Genomic DNA, 18,008 nt, shown 5'->3' on the forward strand with positions numbered 1-18,008 from the left:
CTGTGACGAATTGCATTACATTATGTTAAGCTAATTCCGCAGCAAATAAAAATGTTGTAATGTATTAGTTTGCGTGTGTATGAGTATGTTAGTTAAGTGAAAATGCAATTCTAATTAAAAACGCCACACGCGCCTTTCTTGTTTACGAAAAATAATATGGTTTATATGCTACAAAGGCATATACACAGTCGTGAAATTATTATTGTGCGAGATAAAGAAATACAGAAAAGTGTAAAATATGTAATAGATATTATTGTGAGAAAAGGAGAATACTCGTAGATAGAAAAACATATGGTTTAAAATAGGGTATCAAACATCAAATATTATTCATAAAGACTAGATGTTAACAAAGCATTTTCGGAAGTGAATGTTAAGGGATCTTTTCTGCATAACAAATTGCAATGTGTTTATAAATAGCATAGGTATTCATATTGTTTACTTCCCTTAAGTAATAATTATTTTAATCAACATTTTATTATTTGTCTTTTGTTTATAATTTCTTCCCATAAGATTTGCCTGATAAAATTGTCTAAACATATATACCAGATCTCAGATGTCAACATAAAATTGCAATGAAATCTAAATGACATAGTTTATTTGAATAGATTTTGATACTAAATAATTATTCTTATTATTATTTGTACACATACACACAAAAAAAAATTTTCTGATTCAATCACGAAATTAATTGATCCAATTAATTTTTACTTGAACTATCTTCAATCACAGCAATGATAGTATTAATTAATTGAAGCTTAATTAAAAAAAATAATTGATCCAATAAAAAAATAATTGATACTATTAATTTTTGTGATTGATGTTGGTCTCAATTAAAAAATTTTTTGAATCAATTAAATAAAATAAAATTAAATTGAATATTTTTTAAAACTCAATTAAATTTTTAATTGGAAAAATTTTCGTGAATTTTTTTTTCTGTGTACATTACATTGTAATTGGTTTGTTTGTTTATTTAACATATTTATTTTGTCATTTAATTTTTATTTCGTTTTCGGCAAAAGTGATTCAATCGAGGGTAATTTCCACTTGACGCAAACGAAACAAAAAATGTTTGGGCAAATTGCCATAAATACCTTATCTTTTTGTCTGTTAGCCCTGAAACAATGCTCGAACGACCAATGTTACGTTGATGATGTTATGCAGGAAATAAGTCTCTTTTCCGTCTATTTTCAAAATTTACATGCATTAAATGCATTAATTAAAGCATAAACGCCCAAAGAAATATGTTAGTGAAAGAGATGCAAATACCACATATTTAAAAACATATACAATTTTGTTGTAATATATTTTTTTTTTTTGTGAAAAACAACATGAAAAAGTGCGTCACATTTAATTAAAAATAATTTAATTAAAAAGAATATTAGAAAAATTGTATTTTAATATTTCTCAAAACTTGTTGCCTAACAAATTTAATTACCCAGCAAAAAATTTTGGAAGTTCTCCTAAAAGCACTTCCAAAAATGTCCTCCCAAAAAGGTTCTTTATTTCAACTGCACAGGAAGTTCATTTGAGTCAATTTTTGTATAACTCGCTTTTTTTCATATTTTTAATAGGAAATTTAAAATTTTATTATTTCAAATAGGTTAAAAACAGATTAATAATTAATAAAATAGTGCAAATTATTTAAATTTTGCCCAAAAAAATACTAAATCCTTTATAGAAAAATTGCGAATTTTTGAAAATATTTGATGTCAAACGCTCCAGACAAGCGTTATAATGCATTAGAAATCATAGAAATTTTTAAAAATTATTTATTCGTCAAAATATCACAAAATTTCTTAATTCACATCCAAAACACTGGATTCGCATCACACCTTAAGAAGTGATGCAAATTCAGTGCAACGGTTGTTGAAATGGTGGACATTTGTCCTATGACAAGCCCATGTTAAATTCATCGCTTCTGTGTCAATTATGCACCACTTCCGGATCCAAAAAGAAACACGTTCACTGCTTTTTTGGCGACTTTTTTTTTGCTGGGTACTTTTATGATAAATTTTGTTGTAATATTTTTTGTTTTTTTGTGAAAAACAACATGAAAAAGTGCGTCACATTTAATTAAAAATAATTTAATTGAATATTAGAAAAATTTTTATTTAATTTTTCTCAAATTGTAAATAAAACTTCTTGCCTAAAAAATTTAATTACCCAGCAAAAAAATTTGGAAGTTCTTCTAAAGACACAACTTTAAAAGCACTTCGAAAAATGTCCTCCCAAAAATGTTCTTTATTTCAACTGCACAGGAAGTTCATTTGAGTCAATTTTTTTTATATTTTTAATGGAAAATTTAAAATTGTATTATTTAAAATAGGTTCAAAACGGATTAATAATTAATAAAATAGTGCAAATTATTTAAATTATGCCGAAAAAAATGCTAAATCCTTTCTAGAAAAATTGCGAATTTTTGAAAATATTTGATGTCAAACGCTCCAGACAAGCGTTATAATGCATTAAAAATCATAGAAAACATCGCTTCTGTGTCAATTTTGCACCACTTCCGGATCCAAAAAGAAACACGTTCACTGCTTTTTTGGCGACTCTTTTTTTGCTGGGTACTTTTATGATAAATTTTGTTGTAATATATTTTTTTTTTTGTGAAAAACAACATGAAAAAGTGTGTCACATTTAATTAAAAATAATTTATTTGAAAATTAGAAAATTTTTTTATTTAATTTTTCTCAAATTGTAAATAAAACTTCTTGCCTAAAAAATTTAATTACCCAGCAAAAAAATTTGGAAGTTCTTCTAAAGACACAACTTTAAAAGCACTTCGAAAAATGTCCTCCCAAAAATGTTCTTTATTTCAACTGCACAGGAAGTTCATTTGAGTCAATTTTTTTATAACTCGCTTTTTGCATATTTTTAATGGGAAATTTAAAATTGTATTATTTCAAATAGGTTAGGTTAGGTTAGGTTATGTGGCAGCCCGATATATCAGGCTCACTTAGACTATTCAGTCCATTGTGATACCACAGTGGTGAACTTCTCTCTTATCACTGAGTGCTGCCCGATTCCATGTTAAGCTCAATGACAAGGGACCTCCTTTTTATAGCCGAGTCCGAACGGCGTTCCACATTCTAGTGAAACCACTTAGAGAAGCTTTGAAACCCTCAGAAATGTCACCAGCATTACTGAGGTGGGATAATCCACCGCTGAAAAACTTTTTGGTGTTCGGTCGTAGTAGGAATCGAACCCACGACCTTGTGTATGCAAGGCGGGCATGCTAACCATTGCACCACGGTGGCTCAAATAGGTTAAAAACAGATTAATAATTAATATAATAGTATTATTTAAATTATGCCGAAAAAATGCTAAAAATTACGAATTCTTGAAAATATTTGATGTCAAACACTCCAGACAAGCGTTATAATGCCTTAGAAATCATAGAAAATTTTAAAAAATATTTATTCGTCAAAATATCACAAAATTTCTTAATTCACATCCAAAACACTGGATTCGCATCACACCTTAAGAAGTGATGCAAATTCAGTGCAACAGCTGTTGAAATGGTGGGCATTCGTCCTATGACAAGCCCATGTTAAATTCATCGCTTCTGCGTCAATTTTGCATCACTTCCGTATCCAAAAAGAACATTTTCACTACTTTTTTGGCGACACTTTTTTTGCTGGGTACATATATGATAAATTTCCATTTAATTTTCCTTCGGAGCAAAATATATAGTTTTTTATTTATTCCTCTATATTAATCAACTTCACACTACTCCGAATTTATCTAAAACATAGTTTTTATTCTTAACGTTTCTTGTATAAATATTTATCAAATAACCATATAAAAGCTTATTAGTAAATAGTTAATAACTCTCATAATAAAAACGTCAACAATTAGTTAATTATTGTTTTGAACGACCAACGGTTGACATAATACGTAATAAATGACCAATAAAGATGACAACTGTGCTGACAGTTGGATTCTCAGTTCAATGTTCAAACTTTCAAACAATCACCCACACATAATTGAGAAAACAAATACGAGTGCAGTTCAAGAAGTTTGTGCCAAAATGATCATCGTCATATAATTTCCCTTAAACCTCTATAACTTCTTAGTCTTAGTCTTTTAGTTCCCCCGATTCATTTTGCGACTCATGTTTATTATAAAAAAATTATTTGTTTGGGAAAAATGCAACCAAAATTAAAATTTTTCTCACATCTAAAATACTTTTGAGTATAAATTAATATATTCATGTTAGTTCAAATGTGAAAATTATATAAGAAATTATCAATTTTATGAATAACGGAAAATCCATTAACAATACCATTGTTTAAAACATGATAAGCTTTAATGTGTGGGAAAATTAAATTAATTTTCAATTGCTTGTTTTCGTTTTTCTAATCAATTCTATTTATCTCAAATATCAATTTGGGAACTAGCTTCATATGTGGCAAACATATAAAAATATTTGCAATTAATTAATAAGGTAGCGTTTTCAGCAAACAAAATTTCCCAAGATTTTATTAAAACAAGAAAAAAACAACAATACTGTGATTTAGATATGAATACAATATTAGATGTGTTACTTAGAATTAAAAATGTCATAATACATTTTTAAATATAGTTTATTGTACTTGGACAAAAAATTAAAAAATTTTAATACTGTAAATTGAAGAAACGTTTTTTTTAGTTGGTTAGTGCATTATCGGATACTCGAACGGAACTAAAATATTAAACCACCAATCAGCTGATTGGCCTAATAACCTAATAAACACAAGGACTGGAGAAAAGCTTATATTCAATATGCTTTCAAATATTTTTCAAAGGATCAATCCAAAACTCAGGTTAAGAAATTGTTAAAAAAAAATCGCATTCTCAACAAAAAACTGGCATTACCCTCAAGAGTAGAATTCAACACATTAGCAATAAGTTTGTAATACACTCGTAACAACTTCTCACATTAAAATTAATTTTACGGCAAATTTCTCTATCCGCACCGAATGCTTTCGTTCAACTAGGTTAGGTTAGGTGGCAGCCCGATGTATCAGGCTCACTTAGGCTATTCAGTCCATTGTGATACCACATTGGTGAACTTCTCTCTTATCACTGAGTGCTGCCCGATTCCATGTTAAGCTCAATGACAAGGGACCTTTTTATAGCCGAGTCCTAACGGCGTTCCACATAGCAGTGAAACCACTTAGAGAAGTTTTGAAACCCTCAGAAATGTCACCAGCATTACTGAGGTGGGATAATCCACCGCTGATAAACTTTTTGGTGTTCGGTCGAAGCAGGAATCGAACCCACGACCTTGTGTATGCAAGGCGGACATGCTAATCATTGCACCACGGTGATTAGCCTAATAACCTAATAAACACAGGGACTGGAGAAAAGCTTATATTCAACATGCTTTCAAATATTTTTCAAAGGATCAATCCAAAACTCAGGTTGAGAAATTGTTAAAAAAAATCGCATTCTCAACAAAAAACTGACATTACCCTCAAGAGTAGAATTCAATGCTTTCGTTCGACTAAGATTTCCAAAACAAGTCAGATATAAGAAATTGGCACTAAATATTGGAGAATTTGTTGGAGGCAAGCAATTTGCAAGGCCGGTTGAATATATATTGAGGATGGGGTACATTGTCAAATTAATATGAAAAATGCTTACCCTTGTGTTTATTGGTAAACCAACAATCAGCTGATTGGCATATCGAAGATGAAACCCATTAAGCACAAGTACTCAAGAAATTCTTGTATTCAACACGTTTTCAAACAGTTTTCAAAGGTTTAGGCTTAAATTCGTTCTCAACAAACAACAGACATAACCATCAACAGTAGAATTCAACTCATTAGCAATAATTTCTCAAATTGAAATTCATTTTCATTGTTTTAAACTTATTGTAAAATTTGCTGAAAACAACCACGTCACACTCAATTGCGCACTCGATTGACTCAATTTCTTTTTGGAGAAGAGAATCGCGGTGCAAATCGGTAAATTTGCATTAAAATTGTTCTTTATTTCAACTGCACAGGAAGTTCATTTGAGTCAATTTTTTTTATATTTTTAATGGAAAATTTAAAATTGTATTATTTAAAATAGGTTCAAAACAGATTAATAATTAATAAAATAGTGCAAATTATTTAAATTATGCGGAAAAAAATGCTTAATCCTTTCTAGAAAAACCATCAACAGTAGAATTCAACTCATTAGCAATAATTTCTCAAATTGAAATTCATTTTCATTGTTTTAAACTTATTGTAAAATTTGCTGAAAACAACCACGTCACACTCGATTGACTCAATTTCTTTTTGGAGAAGAGAATCGCGGTGCAAATCGGTAAATTTGCATTAAAATTGTGTATAAACACTCATAGACTTGCAACTTATAAATCAACATAATTCCTATTTTAAGGCATTATGTTCAATGCGTTTTTATTCGTACAAATGTTATACGTGGAATTTCTATAGAAATAAAATTTTTACAAAATTTTCTATGGAAATGAAATTTTGAAAAAAATTTCTATAGAAATAAAATTAAAAAAAAAATCTATAGAAATAAAATTTTAACATAATTTTCTATAGAAATGAAATTTTGAAAAAAATTGCTATGGAAACAAAATTTAAAAAAAAAAAATTCTATAGAAATAAAATTTTAACAAAATTTTCTATAGAAATAAAATGTTTAAAAACTTTTCTACAGAAATACAGTTTTGACAAAATTTTCTATAGAAATAAAATTTTGACAAAATTTATAGAAGTAAAATGTTGAAAAACTTTTCTATAGAAATACAGTTTTGACAAAATTTTCTATAGAAATACAATTTTGACAAAATTTTCTATAGAAATAAAATTTTAACAAAATTTTCTATAGAAATAAAATTTTGACAAAATTTATAGAAGTAAAATGTTAAAAAACTTTTCTATAGAAATACAGTTTTGACAAAATTTTCTATAAAAATAAAATTTTGACAAAACTTTCTATAGAAATAAAATTTTGACAAAATTTTCTATAGAAATAAAATTTTGACATGTATAGAATTTTGATATTTTTGTACAATTTGCTGTTCCTTCAAAATAAAGAAAAAATTAAAGAGAAATTAAAAAAAAAAAAAAACAATTTCAAAAGCGCTGTGAATTGGCTTCAGACGTCTCTAAATTTCTTCGTGTATGCCTAAAAAAATTAACTTGTTGCAGAATAAGATTTTTCATTTTCAAATTGTTGTCATAGATCTTAGATGTTATGCAGACAACCTTCAGCTAAAACTTAATTTTCTCTTTATGAAGAAAAACAAGCAATTATATTTATCATTATTTTGTTTAACAATTATATTTTAATTGTGCTAGTCTCCAAAACTCCAAACAACACTACATTCCCAAAACTCTTCAATTAAATGTTTTTTTTTTTTCGATTACGTTAGACGTTTCATTTTGTTGTCATTTTCTATGGGAAAATCATTGTAGTATTGCAAGTGACGAAATTATCATCGTCGTTGGCGTTGATGTTATCTTGACCATCATTTTATGTCGATTCCATGTATTATGATAATAATCAATTGTTTATAATTATACTGGAACAACAATAAAATAATGAAAACTCAATAATAGCCTTGGATTTTTTTTGTCGTTTTAATTTAATCAAATCGATTAGAAGAATGGAAATTTTCAAGAAATCCATTTGACTTATAATGGAATCACTTTAATTGATCATTGATGATTTTCGTGAAAAAATTCGAATATCACATATAATTGACGTCAAACATTCGTTAATTGAAATATTGCATGTAATTGTTTTGTGGTAAAAAAAAATTATCCACTACATTAGATAATTTTTAATAATTGAATATATGTTTTTAGATTAAAAAGTAGCATTATTCCCTTATTATTTTGTAGTAGTATTGTCATGAATTTGTCATTCAATAACTGCAATATTAGCAATTATAAATCTATAATTTATGGGCATTAATTAATTTATGTCAGGAAATTCAATTAATTATTTATTGGAATTGGATTAAAATTTCTAATTCAAATTGAAAGAACTTTCACGAATTTAATCAATGCATTAATTGAAATTAATGTATTATTGATTAAAGGCCATTTTCATGTAGCTCCAAATAAAATTTTCTATAGAAATAAACTTTTGACAAAATTTTCTATGGAAATAAAATTTTGAAAAGTTTTTCTATAGAAAAAAAATGTTGACAAGGTTAGGTTAGGTGGCAGCCCGATGTATCAGGCTCACTTAGACTATTCAGTCCATAGTGATACCACATTGGTGAACTTCTCTCTTATCACTAAGTGCTGCCCGATTCCATGTTAAGCTCAATGACAAGGGACCTCCTTTTTATAGCCGAGTCCGAACGGCGTTCCACGTTGCAGTGAAACCACTTAGAGAAGCTTTGAAACCCTCAGAAATGTCACCACCATTACTGAGGTGGGATAATCAACCGCTGAAAAACTTTTTATTTTATTTCATTTATTTATTTACTTTCATAATCCAGAAGCCTCATTCGGCCAAATTGATTACATAGCATACAAAACATGAGACTTACAAATATCCTAATTTCTATTAAAATATAATTCAAATTCTATTTAATTACATTTTATGTCTTAAATATATATACCTATATTTTTAAATAAACTTAAATATGAACACGAACATGATATTAAAGTATTATTTAATAATGATTAGCACGCGAGATTCAGAAATAGGGCTAGAGATAAGAGTTTATAAGTTCTTTGAATTTACTACATGCATGTCACTACATATTTTTGGTGTTCGGTCGAAGCAGGAAACGAACCCACGACCTTGTATATGCAAGGCGGGCTTGCCAACCAATGCACCACGGTGGCTCCCAATTTGGACAACTTTTTTATGGAAATAACATTTTGACAAAATTTTCTATAGAAATAAAATTTTGACAAAATTGATAAAATTGTAAGAGGAAATTTCCCAAATGTTTTCTCCATAAGGAGTTAGCATAAAGGGCCCAAAATTGAGTTATCTCTCCCAGCCAGATCTATACTAAAGGCTGTGGAAAGGTTCATTCGCCCGAACCGAAACATGTACAGTCCAGGCGTGTATAGATTTGTATCTGGCGTTTTCTTTTCAATGGCTCTATTAACCATGTTCCTTAATCTATATCTGTCCATAAAGCTCGAAAAATAATTGTATAAAAATCTTAAAAAGTTTTTTTTATAGAAATAAAATTTAGAAAAAAAAATTCTATGGAAATAACATTTTGACAAATTTTTTTTATAGAAATAACATTTTGACAAAATTGACTATAGATATAAAATTTTGACAAAATTTTCTATAGAAATAAAAATTTCACAAAATTTTCTATAGAAATTAAATGTTGACAAAATTTTCTATAGAAATAAAATTTTGACAAAATGTTCTATAGAAATAAAATTTTGACAACATTTTCTGTAGAAATAAAATTTTAACAACATTTTCTGTAGAAATAAACTTTCAACAAAATTTTATATAGAAATAAAATTCCAAAAAATAACATTTCAACAAATTTTTCTATAGAAATAAAATTTTAACAACATTTTCTATAGAAATAAAATTTTGTGAACATTTTCTATAGACATGAAATTTTGACATAATTTTCTATAGAAATAAAATAAAATAAATAAAATTTTGATAAAATTTTTTATAGAAATAAAATTTTGACAACATTTTCTATAAAAATAAAATTTCAACAAAATGTTCTATAGCAATAAAATTTTGACAAAATTTCTTATAGAAATAAAATCTTGACAAAATTTTCTATAGAAACAAAATTTCAACAAATTTTTCTATAGAAATAAAATTTTGACAACATTTTCTATAGAAACAAAATTTTGACAAAATTTTCTATAAAAATAAAATTTCAACAAAATTTTCTATAAAAATAAAATTTTGACAAAATTTTCTATATAAATAAAATTTTGACAAAATTTTTTATAGAAATAAAATCTTGACAAAATTTTCTATAGAAACAAAATTTCAACAAATTTTTCTATAGAAATAAAATTTTGACAACATTTTCTATAGAAATAAAATTTTGCCAAAATTCTCTATGGAAATAAAATTTTGACAAAATTCTCTATGGAAATATAATTTTGAAAAAATTTTCTATAGCAATAAAATGTTGACAAAATTTTCTATAGAAATATAATTTTGACAAAATTTTCTATAGAAATAAAATTTTAACAAAATTTTCTAAAATTTTATTTCTAATTTTGACCAAATTGTCTATAAAAATAAAATGTTGACAAAATTTTCTATGGAAATAAAATGTTGACAAAATTTTCTATAGAAATAAAATTTTGTCAGAATTTTCTATAGAAATAAAATTTTGACAAAATTTTCTATAGGAATAAATTTTTGACAAAATTTCCTATGGGAATCAATTTTTGATAAAATTTTCTATAGAAATAAAATTTTAACAACATTTTCTACAGAAATAAACTTTCAGAAATAAATTTTTGACAAAATTTTCTACAGAAATAAAATTTTGAAAAAAATGTTCTGTAGAAATAAAATTTTGACGAAATTGTCTATAGAAATAAAATGTTGACAAAATTGTCTATAGAAATAAACTTTCAACAAAAATTTCTACAGAAATAAAATTTTGACAAAATCTTCTATAGAAATAAACTTTCAACACAATTTTCTATAGAAATAAAATTTGGCAAAATTTAAAAAAAAAAAATCTATAGAAATAAAATTTTAACAACATTTTCTATAGAAATAAAATTTTGACATAACATTCTATAAAAATAAAATAAAATAAAATAAAATAAAATAAAATAAAATAAAATAAAATAAAATAAATATAGAAATAAAATTTTGATAAAATTTTCTATAGAAATAAAATGTTGACAAATTTTTCTATAGAAATAAAATTTTGACAAAATTTTCTATAAAAATAAAATTTCAACAAAATGTTCTATAGCAATAACATTTTGACAAAACTTCCTATAGAAATAAAATTTTGACAAAATTTTCTATATAAATAAAATTTTGACAAAATTTTTTAAAGAAATATAATTTTGACAAAATTTTCCATAGAAATAAAATTTCAACAAAGTTTTCTATAGAAATAAAATTTTGACAACATTTTCTATAGAAATAAAATTTTAACAAAATTTTCTATAGAAATAAAATTTTGACAGAATTTTCTATGGAAATAAAATTTTGACAAAATTTCCTATGGAAATAAAATTTTAACAAAATTTTCTATAGAAATTAAATTTTGACAAAATTTTCTATAGAAATTACATTTTTACAAAATTTTCTATAGTAATAAAATTTTGCCAATATTTTCTATAGAAATAAAATTTTGGCAAAATTTTCTATAGAAATAAAATTTTTGACAAAATAGAAATAAAATTGTGATAAAATTTTCAATAGAAAAAGAAATTTGACAAAATTTTCTATAGAAATTAAATTTTGACAAAACTTTCTATAGAAATTAAATTTTGACAAAATTTCTATAGAAATAAAATTTTGCCAACATTTTCTATAGAAATAAAATTTTGGCAAAATTCTCTATAGAAATAAAATTTCAACAAAATTTTCTCTAGCAATAAAATTTTGAAAAAATAAAATTTCAACAACATTTTCTATAGAAAAAAAAAGTTTGACAAAATTTTCTATAGAAATAAAATTTTGACAAAATATTCTATAGAAATAAAAATTTGACAAAATTTTCTATAGAAATAAAATTTTGATACAATTTTCGGTAGAAATAAAAATTTGACAAAATTTTCTATAGAAATAAAATTTTGACAAAATTTCCTATAGGAATAAAATTTTAACAAAATTTTCTATAGAAATAACATTTTGACAAAATTTTCTATATAAATAAAATTTCAACAAAATTATAATATGGCAATAATATTTTAATTAATTTAATTTTTTGACAAAATAAAATTTCAACAAAATTTTATATAGAAATAAAATTTTAACAAAATTTTCGATAGAAATAAAAATTTGACAAAATTTTCTATAGAAATAAAATTTTGACAGAATTTTCTATGGAAATAAAATTTTGACAAAATTTCCTATAGGAATACATTTTTGACATTTTCTATAGGAATACATTTTTGACAAAATTTTCTATAGAAATAAAATTTTGACAACATTTTCTATAGAAATAAAATTTTGACAACATTTTCTATAGAAAATATAGTTTTTTTTGTTTGGTAGTTTTTCGATTTTCCCTACTTGTAAAATATGTTCAGTTTTTGATTTACATACAACAATTATTTTATTAACCTTTGGCTCATTTATATGAAATCGTTGATTTATTATATACACTACTTGAATTAATTATATTTATATTAATTTAATCTCTTTCGATTTAGATTTAATTTAAAAATATTTATCGTGATAATTTAATTATTATTTTATTGAGCGCAATTTCAAAGGGAAAAGAATAAACAAAAAATGTGTCGGGCTAAAAACAAACATTGAAATTATTTCAATATTTTGAAAAAAAAACTTTTTGAATTCAAAACTCGGTCATATTGATAAACAATTTCCTTCAACTATAAACAATTACAAATGTTGTTAAATAAAAATATTTTTAAAATTGCCAAAAACTGAAACATTCGCAATTGCCCAATAAAGGCTGTAACAGTTAAAAATTATTTTTAGACATAAAAACTAATCTAACCATAACACATTTGGGTAATTTATTAATTACTGTCACACGCACACAAATAAACATGACAATTATTTTGGCATTTGTTGACAATAACAAGCACGTGTTTTTTGTTGTTATTTCAGTTGATTTTGATTTCCAAATAGGTTGTGGGTTATTGTATTTCAAAACAATATACTAAAGAAATGCAATGCAATATTTCGTGTTTTAGATTTCATGTAGTAAATATGTTTGATTGCTGTTTGAAAATTGGGAGCAAACGTTGAAATATTGTTATGATAGTATTTTGTTGATGTTGTTTTTTTTTTTCGCCAAAACTGAATGTGAAGCGGAAAAAGTATACAATTTTGTTCATGAACTTGAACTATTATAAGTATTAATATAACATTAAAAAAAATATATATACTAAATATTATTAACAAGTCAACGGCTTTTCGGTTGAATGCTCTTCCGAGCCAGCTGTTTTGACATCAATTGACAGTGAATTCAATTGCAAATATAGCCGTTGGTATTGTACGAACCTAAAACTAAATTGGTTTAGCTGAAAGCCTATTTGTATAGATCAACTAAGTAAGCTAATCCGATCTATCACATACAAAAATCAGGACCAATTTTATTTTTGGATGCTTTTCATTTACCTAAAAATGTGATAAAAAAAAATGGCAGCTGAATCAGCTGACTAATAAACTTGTTTGGCAAAAGTGTTCTCTAAATGTCACTTTAATCTCCTAAGCCTAGTACTAGATTACGTTTTCACACGAAAAACTGTTACAATCCATATAAAAAAAACAGGTTCTCGCAAAATAACTGCGAAATCTTTGTTTTGGATTTTTTTTCGAATACATAGGGATGCAAACACAGAAAAAAATTTAATTTTTTAATTGACTGTCAATTAATTTTTTAATTGATACTATCATTTCTGTGATTGAAGACATTTCAATTAAAAAATTAATTGGATCAATTAATTTCGTGATTGAATCAGAAAAATTTTTTTTGTGTGAATTTGACAACTTTTGCACAGTAAAATAGGCAGATATAGTATTTCGCACAAAAAGGTTAATAACCCTGTGATAGATATCCTATACTCAGTGATACATGCTGATAATCGTTTGAGAGAACAGCTGATCGCATATAAAATTGTTGAATCCCTGTGATTTATCTTCTGGTTAATTGCTAATCGAGGTGGGAAGTTGACTATAAATGTTACATAAGCGGTAAATAATGGCATTTTTTGCGAAATTTTGTTACACCCTCCACCACAGGATGGGGGTATATTAACTTTGTCATTCCGTTTGTAACACATCGAAATATTGCTCTAAGACCCCATAAAGTATATATATTCTGGGTCGTGGTGAAATTCTGAGTCTATCTGAGCATGTCCGTCCGTCTGTTGAAATGACGCTAACTTCCGAACGAAACAAGCTATCGACTTGAAACTTGGCACAAGTAGTTGTTATTGATATGGGTCAGATGGTATTGCAAATGGGCCATATCGGTCCACTTTTAGTATAGCCCCCATATAAACGGACCCCCAAATTTGGCTTGCCGATCCCCTAAGAGAAGCAAGTTTCATCCGATCCGGCTGAAATTTTGTACATAGTATTAGTATATGGTCTCTAACAACCATGCAAAAATTGGTCGACATCTGTCCATAATTATATATAGCCCCCATATAAACCGATTCCCCGATTTGGCTTGCGGAGCCTCGAAGGGAAGCAAATTTCATCCGATCCGGCTGAAATTTGGTACATGGTGTTGGTATATGGTCTCTAACAACTATGCAAAAATTGGTCCACATCGGTCAATAATTATATATAGCCCCCATATAAACCGATCCCCCGATTTGGCTTGCGGAGCCTCTAAGAGAAGCAAATTTCATCCGATCCGGCTGCAATTTGGTACATGGTGTCAGCATATGATCTCTAACAACTATTCAAAAATTGGTCGAAATCGGTCCATACTTATATATAGCCTCCATATAAACCGATCCCCAGATTTGACCCCGGGTGCCTTTCGGAGAAGCAAAATTCATCCGATCTGGTTGAAATTTGGTACGTGATGTTAGTATATGGTATCCAACAACCTACAGGAATTGGTTCATATCAGTCCATAATTATATATAGCCCCCATATAAACCGATCCCCAGATTTGACCTCCGGAGCCCCTTGGAAGAACAAAATTCATTTGATTCAGTTGAAATTTGGTACGTGGTGTTAATATATGGCCTCAAACACCAATACAAAAATTGGTCGAAATCGGTCCATAATTATATATCGCCTCCATATAAACCGATCCCCAGATTTGATCTCCGGAGCCCCTTGGAAGAGCAAAATTCATCCGATTCGGTTGAAATTTGGTACGTGATGTTAGTATATGGTATCCAACAACCATACAGGAATTGGTTCATATCAGTCCAAAATTATATATAGCCCCCATATAAACCGATCCCCAGATTTGACCCCGGGTGCCTTTCGGAGAAGCAAAATTCATCCGATCTGGTTGAAATTTGGTACGTGGTGGTAGTATATGATATTTAACAATCATGCCAAAAGTGGTCCATATCAGTCCATAATCATATATAGCCCCCATATAAACCGATCCCGAGATTTGGTTTTGGAGCCACTTGAAGGAGCAAATTTCATCCAAGTCAGTTGAAATTTGGTACATTGTGCTAGTATATGGCCTTTAACAACCATGGCTAACTAGGTCCATATAGGTCTATAGTTATATATAGCCCTCAGATAAATAGATCCCCAATCACACAAAAATTGGTCCATATCAAGTTCATAATTGTATATAGCCCCCATAAAAGCGACCCCCATATTTCAATTCTGGCTCTCTACGTACCGTGCAAAAGTTCATATCGATTCGTAATTATTTGTAGACTTACCTATACATACATTTTTTGTCTAATATATACCACGTATGGACTAACTCACAATTTAGAAAACGATGTTAAGAATTTTAAGATACCACAACCCAATTAATTCGATTGTGGATGACAGTCTTTCGTAGAAGTTTCTACGCAATCCATGGTGGAGGGTACATAAGATTCGGCCTGGCCGAACTTACGGCCGTATATACTTGTTAAATTTTTAGTTAAATAATTAATTGATACAATTAACTTTTTAATCAAACTCGGAAGACTAAGTCAGTTAAAAAAGTGTTGGATTTTTTTTTTAATTTTTACATAAAAATTTATTTCAAACAATAATCAAATAAAAACACAAAGTCAGTTAAGAAAGTAAAAAAATAATAACGTTTTAATACAAAAAATAATTGAGTTTCGTTATCATCAATCAAATTAAATTTTTAATTGAATCAATTAAACAATTAATTGAAATTTTTAAATTAAATCAATTAATTTTTTTTCAAATATTTTCTTTTCAATTAAAACTGTGATTGATACTATCATTTTCATGATTGAAGACATTCCAATATAAAAAATTAATTGGATCAATTAATTTCGTGATTGAATGAGAAAAAATAATTTTTGTGTGCGACAATTAATATTTTAATTTAAAAATGTGAAAACTTTCAACAATTTTCTTAAATGAATTAATTTTGTAATATGTTTAAAAATATAATTATATCAGTTATTTTTTTTTAATTGATTGAAGCAATTTCATTTAAAAATCAATTACTTTGGTGACTGAAATCATAAAATATTTTTTTGTGTATATAAGTTTGTTATGTATTTAAACAACGATCGCATAATTTACAAAAAAAACTCTATAACAAATTTTTTGAAGACTAGTGTTATTAAATTATATTATAATTATAAAATTATTTATAACAGTCTAGAAACAAAAAAAGAATATAATTGGACAATTAACGAAAACAATTCATCCACACGATGAACGTTATAAAACATCATAGAAAAAATATGTAATGATTATTTATTGTTTTTTTTTTTTTTTGTTCATATGTAATACATTTATATTCATGTTTTTTTCGCATATATTATGATGACGAAACTAGTAAATTATAGTTAATAATACATTGTTATATGATTGAAATCGATATTGTTATTATTAGTTTTTATTAATATCATTATCATCTTTTGTTATGGCTATTTGTGTATTTTATTAACATTAACATTTTTTTTGTTTCTCTCCCTTACAGAATATTGCATCTCTACTATATATATACATACGTATATATTTTTTATAAATAATAATATACATTAATATTTTCCCACCGGACTATAATACAAAAAACACATCAACAACAATAACTCACACAAAATGACTGGTTTTACCAACGGTGGATTTGAAAACGATGAACCTGTGAAGGTAAGTTCAAAAACGCACTACAACAATAACAATAATAGTGAATTGTTGTTGTTTTAATTTTTTTTTTTTTACTAAAGTTATAATTAATATTAAGTGAAACGTGAATAATTTCATGTATGTTTAAAATACGTTTTTATGGGGGGGGGGGGGGGGGGGTTCATAAATTTACCTAAGGACACATAAATGACCGTCTGACCCCACACGGAAAAAATGGAAAAATATTTTAAAGGGAAAAATGGATTAACTCATGCGAAAATTGAACTAAATTTTATTATCTTTTTTTAGATGAATTAAGGACAATTTACTGATTTGATCAAAAAGAACAAAATGTTGGTGCCAAATCATTACCTACCCAGCAAAAAAATTGGCATTAAAGCACTTCGGAAAATATTCTCCTAAAGATGTTCTTTATTTTAATTGCACAGGAAGTTTTTTAATTCAATTTTTTACAAGTCGTTTATTTTTAAATATTTTTTAATGGTTTATTTTATTTTTTTTTTTTTCAAATGGGGTAAAAACAGAGTAAGAATTAATAAAATGTTACAAATTATTCAAATTTTGTCGAAGAAAATGCTAAATCCGTTCTAGGAAAATTGCGAAATTTTGAAATATTTGAGGTCAAACGATTCAGACAAGTGTTAACCCATTACACGCCAAGACCATTTAAAATAAAAAACTAAAATTAATTTATATATTTACACTTAACTTCAGTTAAAAAAAAAAAAAAAAAAAAAAAAAAAAAAAAAACCATACAAACATACAAACAAACAAACAAACAACATAAAAAACGTTGCCTAATTTCATTTATAAACAAAGTTCTGCGAGATTAAATATTGGAAAATTACAATGGCAGGGAATAAAAGATGGAAGATGGAATAAAAATCATAAAAAATATAAAATATATATAAATATCAAAAAAAATGGTTAATTACATCCACCTTAAGAAGTGATGCAAATTTGGTGCAACAGCTGTTGAAATAGTGGATATTCCGGATCTAAAAAGAACATTTTCACTACTTTTTTGGTGACACTTTTTTTGCTGGGTAGTTAATTAATAATGTTGTAGTTCTTTTATACTATTTTTGAGAATG

General features: G+C 26.6%; 1 protein-coding gene across 2 annotated transcripts in view; it reads left to right on the forward strand.

Moving 5' to 3' along the window:
- Positions 1-18,008, forward strand: part of LOC142230462 (UNC93-like protein) — a 143,326-nt gene that overhangs the window by 84,413 nt on the left and 40,905 nt on the right. For both annotated transcript variants that reach the window (XM_075301096.1, XM_075301097.1), the window contains exon 2: positions 16,748-16,917. In XM_075301096.1, the coding sequence (XP_075157211.1) occupies positions 16,870-16,917 (48 nt within the window). In that variant the 5' untranslated portion in view covers positions 16,748-16,869. The remainder of the gene's footprint in view (positions 1-16,747; positions 16,918-18,008) is intronic.

Source organism: Haematobia irritans, chromosome 3 (genome assembly GCF_050003625.1).
Source record: "Haematobia irritans isolate KBUSLIRL chromosome 3, ASM5000362v1, whole genome shotgun sequence".
In the NCBI taxonomy this organism is placed as follows: domain Eukaryota; kingdom Metazoa; phylum Arthropoda; class Insecta; order Diptera; family Muscidae; genus Haematobia; species Haematobia irritans.